General features: G+C 47.5%; 1 protein-coding gene across 6 annotated transcripts in view; it reads left to right on the plus strand.

The window, feature by feature from the left end:
• ARHGEF2 (Rho/Rac guanine nucleotide exchange factor (GEF) 2) overlaps positions 1-9,111 on the plus strand; it is a 49,102-nt gene that overhangs the window by 15,000 nt on the left and 24,991 nt on the right. For 2 of the 6 annotated variants that reach the window (XM_010838257.1, XM_010838258.1), the window contains 4 exons: positions 676-686; positions 2,441-2,558; positions 3,198-3,237; positions 4,391-4,484. In XM_010838257.1, coding sequence (XP_010836559.1) covers positions 676-686; positions 2,441-2,558; positions 3,198-3,237; positions 4,391-4,484 — 263 coding nt within the window. Of the gene's footprint in view, positions 1-647; positions 687-2,440; positions 2,559-3,197; positions 3,238-3,386; positions 4,084-4,390; positions 4,485-7,192; positions 7,992-9,111 lie in introns of those variants that run through there. The other 4 variants (XM_010838255.1, XM_010838256.1, XM_010838260.1 and 1 more) reach the window with 4 other exon arrangements.

Below are 9,111 nucleotides of genomic sequence, written 5' to 3' on the forward strand. Positions count from 1 at the left end.
TAATTTTGACTGAGCTTAGCTGGGTATTCTTCTGCCAGTTCTACGTGGCCTCACTTATGTGGTCACAGTTATCTGGTGGCTGAAAAGGACTGATGGTCAAGGATGGTGATATTCATGCCTGTGGGTTGTTAGGTTGCCTTGTTGTGATACTTTGGTTCTCATCCATATGGCTTCTCCATCACATGGAAATATCATTCTAAGTGGGCAAGAGAGGAAGCTTTGAGTTTCTTGAGGTATAGTCTCAAAAATCACATCATGCTACTTCTGTCACATTCTAGTCATCTTAGTAAGTCACAGGCCTGCCCAGATACAAAGAGTGAAGAAATAGATTCCTTCTTAATGGTAGGAGCTGTAAATAATTTGTGGCTATTAAGGCCATTTAAAATCTATTACAGTTTGCTAATATTTTGTTTGGAATGTTTGTACTTTGCATAAGAGAGATTGGCCCATAATTTTCCTTTGTCATATTGTCTACGTGTAGCTTAAGAATCAAGGAAAGGGTTTGAAAGTTTTTGTTTTCTATTCTTTGGAAGAGTTTGGATCAGTGTTCTATTGCTTGAAAGATCTATTCCTTGACTATAAAACTGTTTTGGCCTTGTGTGTTTTGTTTATAGAAAGATTAACTACTGATTCCATTTCTTTAATAGGACCATTCAGACTTTCTATTTCTTCTAGATTCAGTTTTGGTAAGTCATATATATATATTTTTTAAATAATTTATCTATTTTGTTTCCATTTTCACAATTACTGGCATTAAGTTATAGATAGCATTATCTTTCTAGTCACCTTTTGCTCTTTCTATAGTTAGATCCACTTTTTCATTATACTTTTATTTGCACATCACTTTTATCAAAGTTTTGTCTATTTTATTGGCCTGTCTCTTGGCATTATTGATCCTATTTTATGCTGTTACAACTTCATTGATTTCTGCTTTTATCTTTATGATACCCTTTACCCTTTTTTCTATTTTCTTTGGGTTTGTTTTGTTGTTCTTTTATCTAACCTTTTAAGTTGGCATAGCTCATTAATTTTCAATTTTAAAAATTTCAATATAAGCATTTTAAAGTTATAAATTATCCTTGAGGTACATTTTGACCGTCTCCTACAAGTTTTGTTGAGTAGTATTTTCATTATTGTTGTTACAAAATATCTTTAAATTTCCATAATGATTTCTTCTTTGATCACCAAGTTTATTTGGAAGGGTATTTTTAAATTTCTAAATATATGGATTTTTTTTTAAAATTTGAAATATACATACAGAAAAGTATATAAAACATATCTGTACAATGTAATGAATAATTAGGAGGCAAACACTCATGTAACTACTCTAGGTTAAAAAAAAATAGAGTACCACCAAACCCAGAACCCCCATGGGGTCCCTCCCCACTCACAGCCCTCTCCTGATAGAGAGGACTACTTTCTTGACTTTCAAGGTCAGTTTTCCTTATAGATTTACCACATTTATGTGCATCTCTAAACAATATCAATAAGTTTTACCTGTTTTAAATTTTATATTAATGTGGCACCCCACTCCAGTACTCTTGCCTGGAAAATCCCATGGGCAGAGGAGCCTGGTAGGCTGCAGTCCATGGGGTCGCTAAGAGTCAGATACGACTGAGCGACTTCACTTTCACTTTTCACTTTCATGCATTGGAGGAGGAAATGGCAACCCACTCCAGTGTTCTTGCCTGGAGAATCCCAGGGACAGAGGAGCCTGGTAGGAGGCCGTCTATGGGGTCGCACAGAGTTGGACACTACTGAAGCGACTTAGCAGCAGCAGCAGCATCCATTATGTATATAAATTTTTTGTATCTTCATTCTTCCACTTGGCATTCTTTGTGAGGTTCATCTGTATTGTTGGGTGAACTATAGTCTGTTTATTTTTATTGTTGTATATATAAATATACCATAGATTCGTTATTCAGTCTGTTGTGAAAAGGGACTTCTGGATTGTTTCCTATGATCTCTCTGATAAAGATTATCTGAAGTATGTTAAATTTTGCCTTATGGACTGATATATAGCCAGTTTTTGTAATGTTCCAAGTAGGGTTGAGAAACAAAAAGGGTTTGAAAGATTGGGTGTGTAGTTTATGAATATTTCTATTCCCTATTGTTTTAAAACCAGACTGCCCCATTTTTTTTTTCTTTTTTTTTCACTATCTGCCTGACCTCTGTAGATTGAGTTTGTCACTTTGGAAACCATTCAGGGTAAACCTTTTCTAGGATATATTCTATATTAAGGCAGCCTCGATTTGAGTTGCAACAGAGTGATGACTGCTAAATAGCAGGAATAACTTCCTAACTATTTCAAGTGGAATGTTCCAGATATGGGTAGTAGGGAGGGGTAGAAGGCCTGAAGGGCCTTTTGCTGTGGGAAAGTGAAGAGCCTGGGGGGAAGATGGTTGAAGCTTGGTCTTTGCATGAAGATTCTTGATTCTAGGATCAAGGTTCCTGTCACCCACCAGCTGGCCCTTTGGACCACTCAGCCACTGGTATGCTTTCCAAGTCTGTATCCATGAGTGGCATCAATTGCTTCTTGGGCTGCTCAGACCCAGCTGGTGAGTAAAAGTGGGGAGCAAAGCAGTGGTGGCCCCTTCTTCTGGCAGTCTCACCCCAGTCCTCAGAGCCAGCTGTAAATTTTGGGTTCAGAGGTCCTGCGTTGTGTTCAACCACACACCTTTGGAAACTCCAAAATGCCTTTATGCAAATGAGAGACCTGAATTCAAGACTTTGGTACTCTGAAACGCCTTTATGCAAATGAGAGATCTGAATTCAAGACTTTGGTACTCTCCTTCCAAGGAAGGAGAACACAGGACAGGAAGAGGCTCTCCAGGTTCCCCCTTCACCAGAGAGGGGGACAGTTACCTTCAACATGCCTTGTCATCAAGATGAGGCTTTGGGAGCTCAGAGTGAATCCTCTGTCCTTTCCACTCACCGGAAACAGAACTGTGACACTGGCCTCCAGCCTTTCTCCACACAACCCCCCAGGGCTCTGTTACCCTGGCTGCTAAGTCCTTCAGCTCTGCTCTGCTCAGACCCGCCCTCCTTCCTTGCTCCCCAGTGCCCGCCCTCAGGAATGGCGTCAGAGGCACCTGCAGCTTGGGAACCTGACCCAGGTGGAGCGGGTGGGGGAGGCAGCCCTGAGCGCCTTTGTCTGGCTTTAGCTGGACACCTCACGTCTCCTTTTGTGTTGGCAGGGAATTTGTCCCAGTCTTCCGGCACTGACCTGAGCCAAAGGTAAGTTTGGGGGATTCAGAGCCTCTCAAAGGCCTGGATGGGGGAGAGGCAATGGGCCAGGAATTTTGTAGCCTCAAGGGTCTCTGCAACATTGCACCCCTTAACGTTTTTTGATCAAAAATCTCCAAATATCCTTCTCCTTGAACTGCAAAGAGTTGCCCTTCTTCTCATTGGGCAGGGAAGGCAAAGAAGGTTCCCGGTAGCTCCATGGGATGAGGAAGAAATTAGGGAAAGAAAAGGAGTATCTGGACCCCCCAGGGTGTTTGTTGAGTAAGAGAGTGGAGGTTGATGGCTGCTGTCAGGGTCAGAAGGTTGGCTGCTGTACAATCTTAGGGAGAGACTGTGACCAAGGACCAATGGGGAGTGGCCCTAAGAAGAGGTGGGCATGGGCAGTTGAGCCCCTAGGGGAGAGGGCAGGGGCTGAAGGCATGTAGTTCAAGGACAGAGGTGGAGGCTGGGAGCTTTCAGTGTCTGTGTAAATAAGCATGCCGAATCAGCACCTGTTTGTTTGACTCCTGCAGCCAAAGTCTGATTAGAGTGGGTCAGCCCTCTGAGACAGTGTGGGTGTGTGAGCTGGGAATGGGCCCTTTAAGATATCAAGCTCTGATTTGTGGTCCTGAAAATCTCTAGCTGACACATCCTCCTGGCTCTGGGTTTGGGATTAGCTCATGGGATGGGGCTGATGAAATCCCAGGAAATTCAGTCCTTATTGGCGGTAGGCCCAGAGGCCCTTTCCACACAGCAGAGAGGGTCGTACACAGGGCTCTTGTTTTGTGGGGGAAAAACGTCCTCTTGGAGAGCCCACCACACCCCATATCATTTCCGTTGGGAAGCAGTATGAAAGAGGTTGGTCCTGGATTAGGGAGGAGGGGAGCGTCTGTATTTATCTGGGAGGAGCCTGGAGTTTCCCTCATATATAGAGGGGCCTGGGAAACTGTAGTGACCATACCCAGAAAATCCCAGGAGGTAGGGGGTGGGAGCCTCTTCTTTTTAAGTCCTCCTTCCCTTGTCCCCATCCTTCTCTCAGTCTTCCCCCTGTATCTCCATTTTCTCTCCCCTGGTTATGGCACCTTCATCCACCATATCTCTGGGAGTATCTTGTTCTTTTCCAGCTCTAGCTCCATCCCTTCACCTGTTCTTTTTCTCTCTGCAGCTGTAGCCAACTGGAACGGAGCTCAGGTACCTGGGCAGGCTCCTCCCTGCGACGGACACTCAGCTTGATCTTGGGCATGACCGGAAAGGCCAAGGTAGGAGTCAGGGGAGCGGGAAGCCTGGGCCCCCTGCCCTCCCCAGTTCCCTTCCTCTCCACCTCACCACCTGCCCCCCTCCCCAGCTTCCCCCAGTAGGCAGAGACACAGGGCAATGGTTCAAGTTTTAAGGGAACACATTATGTCTCTCAGGCTCCCTCCCTATGTCCCAGTAAATCTCCTTTCCTCTGCTTTCCCCATGCCTCTAGCTTAGTAGCCAGCTGTAGACAGCTGGAAGAAGAGAAGGGCCAGGGCCTCGGAAGCTAAGGAGTGCCCTAGCCTTCCCTCTCTTTAGGCCCCACATAGCTAAGAGGTGGGCAGCAGAAATCTTAGCCATTGGACATAATGATGATAATAATTACAGCAACACTTTTTACTTCTTCAGAGAGTATTAGGGTTTGCAAAGTGCTTTTACACTCATAATTTTATGGGCGGATATAGCAGCTGAAGGACTTGAAATTAGACCATAGGGAGAGTGGAAGCCAGGAGTGTATGATTATGGAAGCGCACACACAGCGCCCACGTGGGGCTGTGTGCAATTCTGACCCCAGGAAGATGAAGGCACATTGCTCTCTTCCTTATTACCAACCCTCAGGCTCTGGTGAAACCGGGAGCTCTGCCTACTGCTTGAATTCATTTCTACTTTCTTCATTTACTGGCAGAATGAGCCATCCCCCTTTTCCTCTCCTGGCTTACCCAAGTATGCATGTATTTTCCCACCGGGGTAGCTTCTGAACATTGACAGAAACCCCAGACGAGACATCATCAGGTTCACCTGGAAACACCACAGGTTTCTACCCAGTAAGGTTCTCACCTGCCCACAGTGCCTGGGCCCTCTCTCTGTCAGTCTTTTAGCCAGGATTCTCCTTCCTCTGGGTAGGCAGGGAGGGCAGAAATGAAACCAGGTTCTTAGCACCTTCTCACCGCAGGCTGTAGTGAGAAGCTGAAGCATGAGATCAGGCAGTCTGAGACCAGAGCAAGCTGGGCACACTGAGGCTCCTTCTTGCCTCTTGGTGGGGAACAGAGCTCTCTAGGGAACAAAGCCAACACTGAGACCTTGGTTCTGGGGCCCCTCACCCCGCAGGCTCTCAGCGCAGAGTAGGAGAGTCTGATGGCAGAATCACCCTTTTTTCCTGCAATGTGAATGAGAGGGGAAGTCGATGCTGCCCAGGGGCCGTCTGGATCCCAGTTGGTTTTCATTTGCTCACCCTTGGCCTGGCAGTTTGGTGAGGGGATGAAAGGGAAAGTGGGCAGAGACGAGCCCAGGCCAGCAGCAGGAAGGACTAGAATCATCAGGACATTGTCCGCGTCACCTTTCCTCACCAGGGCTCTGGTCCTGTCTACCTGTTTCCCTCTTTGTCATCTCTTGGTTCATCTTGCTCCCACCCCCATGAATGTGTGTTCTTGAGTCACTAAATCTCTTCCTTTCCCCTCCTCCTAGCTCAGGATAGGGGCCATAAGCAGGTAAACACCAGAGGTGTGGCTGGAGAGCAGCTCAGTCAAGCATTGAAAGAAGGAAGTAGCTTATTTCTTCTTACTTGAGGAGCAATGTAAAGTTGACAACAACACTTTTACAGAGCTCAACTCATCTCATTTTTTTAAAAAATTCATTTTTGACTGCGCTGAGTCTTCACTGCTGCATGTGGGCTTTTTCTAGTTGTGAAGAGCAGGGGCTACTCTCTAGTCATGGTGCCCGGGCTTGGCATTCGGCGCCTTCTCTCGCGGAGCACAGGCTCTGGGCGCACAGGCTTCAGTGGAGCACCCAGGCTCAGTAGTTGTGATTTGCTGGTTCTAGGGTGCTCGGGCTTCAGTAGTTGTGGCACAGGGGCATGGGCTTAGTTGCTCAGAGGCATATGGGATAGTCCTGGACCAGGGATGGAACCCATGTCCCCTACACTGGCAGGCGGATTCTTATCCACTGCTCCACCAGGGAAGTCCTCATCTAATTCTTATAACACTCTGGCAAAGATAAGTATTTGAATTTCCATTTTATGGCAAGATATCTTAGAGGCTAAGCCACTTGCCCAAGACCCCACAGTTAGTAAGAGGTGTTGCTGTATTATGAACCTAGAGCTTTGACTATATACTGTCGCCTCTGCCTCTGTCAGTAAACCTACGGAACAGTTGATTTCCTCTCTTTACTTCTTCCACCATTTCTTCTTTTTTAAATATTTATGTACTAGGCTGTGCTAGGTCTTAGTTGCAGCATGCAGGATCTTTTAATTGTGGCCTTCGAACTGTGGGATCTAGTTCCCCAACCAGGGATTGAACCTGGGCCCCCTGCACTGGGAGCAAGGAATCTTAGCCATTGGACCACCAGGGAAGTCCCCTTCTTCCACCATTTCTGATGGATTAATCATCCCCTCCACAATACACAAGGGAACAAAGTAATAAGAAGTAAAACAAACCTCTTGGCCACCATAGGACTTGGGCCCAGGTATCTCTGTGGCTTTCTCTGCTCATCTACTGGACAAGACGCTGACAACCAGGTTCTTCTCTGGGATGGCCTCCCTACCCCTGAAATGTGGGGGACTTATCTGTCAAGTTAGGGCATCCCAGGTGGCACTAGTGGTAAAGAACCTGCCTGCCAGTGCAGGAGACATAAGAGACACAAGAGACATGGGTTCAATCCCTGGGTTGGGAAGATCCCCTGGAGAAGGAAATTGCAACCCACTCCAGTATTCTTGCCTGGGTACTCCCATGGGCAGAAGAGCCTGTCAGGCTACAATTGATGAGGTCACAGTCGGACACGACTGAGCACGCAGGCACTTCTCTGTCAAATTAAATAAGCTAAAGAAGGGGTGGTTACTTTTAGATTCTGGCAGAAATTAATATTGGCTTTTGTTTTTGTGTATCTAAGAAAATAATTTCAGAAAATCTGGGAGGCATCACTGGTAGAAGGAACAGGGACTGGGATGAAAACGGTTTGGAAGAAAGGTCAGGGGATGCCAAAGCAAAAGGAAAAGGGTTCACTATTCCAGAGGATACAGAAAGTAGAAATTAAGTCAAGCTGCAGGCCTAGCCCGCTAAAAGCACAGGTGTTCTTAAAGGTAGACTGAGTCCCTTTACCCACTCCCTAAGTCCCCTTCTTACTATTCACCTCTTAAGAGGAAGAAAAGGAAGGGTAAGAGGGAAGGTAACAAAGAGCAAATGGGTGGAAAGTTTATTGAAGATTGGGGTGGGAAACAGAAGAGGGCTATGAGATTAGGTCCTCTTCTTTCATATAGAGACCTTCTAAATTGAGTTTAGGGACTGAGATCCCTCACAGAACTCTGGGATTCAGGTCCTGGGTTTACTGCATATCCAGACTGGAGTTTGGCCCTTTAAGATTCCATCCTTAGCTTGCAACACCCTCCTACCCCAGGCCTGGGAGAAAAGCCGAGGTCTCAGCCTACCCCTTGTCTCTGGGCCCCCAGTGGGCGGAGCCTTGCGGCTTGGATTCTGGCTTCTGGCTGTCTGTTTTTAAATTTAGTACATTCCTCAGCCCTGGCTGCCCACTGGGGGGAGGTAAGTCTGGGGTAATGGGTCTAGGAGCTTCAAGACCGCTGCTTTTGGGAGAGTTCCTAGGGCCTTCCTGTAGGTCTCCCCTGCAGGTGCAACCCTGGAGAAGTCAGCCTCCCTGATGGCCCTGGGAAGTCCCTTCTGCTTTCTAGTTTCCATTCAGCCTAGAAATGGGCATGGTTGTTTTCTCTCCTTTTTTTCTGGTCTTTGCTATATAAGGATCCTAAACAGGGGAATGGGTGAAGAAAGAGGTGAAGGAGTTGCTAGGCAGGAGGGGAAGTCAGAGGAGCAGTGTGGGGGTGAAGAGCCCAAGGAGCTCAGCCAGTGGTGAGGCAGTGGAGCCCAAAATAGTGGCAGAGGCTAAAATTGGCACCTACAAGAGTGCTGAGCTGGGCTTAAAGCCTGCAGCCAGGCCCTGCTGCTGAAGCCCTGCAGGGAGCCGCTGGGTCTGGGTTGGGCCTCCTCTCCTCCCCTCCTTCCTCCACACCTTTGAGGACCAGAGTCAGGCAGCACCCTACAAACTTAAGATGCTCTGTTCCAGGACTCTCTGTGCTTTTGGTTGCTCCAGAGACACGGAGGTTCTGAGAGGTAGAAATGAAGGGCAATGTGAATGATTATAATTCTAGGGGAGGAGGTGTTTCCCCCAAAAGGTGGAGGCCTCAGGCTGGGGCAGAGTTTCCAGAAAGTGTGTCCCACTCCACCGCTCCTCCTCGTGGAGACATGGGCCATTCTCCAGTGGGGCAGGTTGGCTGCTGGGCTTTCTGGTTCTGGTCTAACTGGCAACAGAAAGAACTGGGGTTAGACACAAGGAAGGACTTCCTCAGCGTCTTGGTCCCACAACCCCTGGCCCCAAGCCGTCGGTGGAGGCAGAAGCAGGAGGGAAGGGGGTGGGCAGAGTGCCGGCCTGGAAGGCCCCAGAGAGGCTTGGGGCTTGGGGAAGGACTCTCTCCTCTCGGATTCTTCCTCCAGGCCCTGTAAAGAACTAAAACCCAGCCTTTAGTTCCCCTTTGATTTCTCCGCCCTCTCCCCACCCCTGCCCCGATCGTAAAAGGGGGGGTCGGTTGGCTCTGGCCTGCTTTGATGGGCCCCCAAAGGCCAGGAAGGAACTGGTCCGGATTCCCTGGAG

This window comes from Bison bison, unplaced genomic scaffold, assembly GCF_000754665.1.
Source record: "Bison bison bison isolate TAMUID 2011002044 unplaced genomic scaffold, Bison_UMD1.0 scf7180017864093, whole genome shotgun sequence".
Taxonomy (NCBI): domain Eukaryota; kingdom Metazoa; phylum Chordata; class Mammalia; order Artiodactyla; family Bovidae; genus Bison; species Bison bison.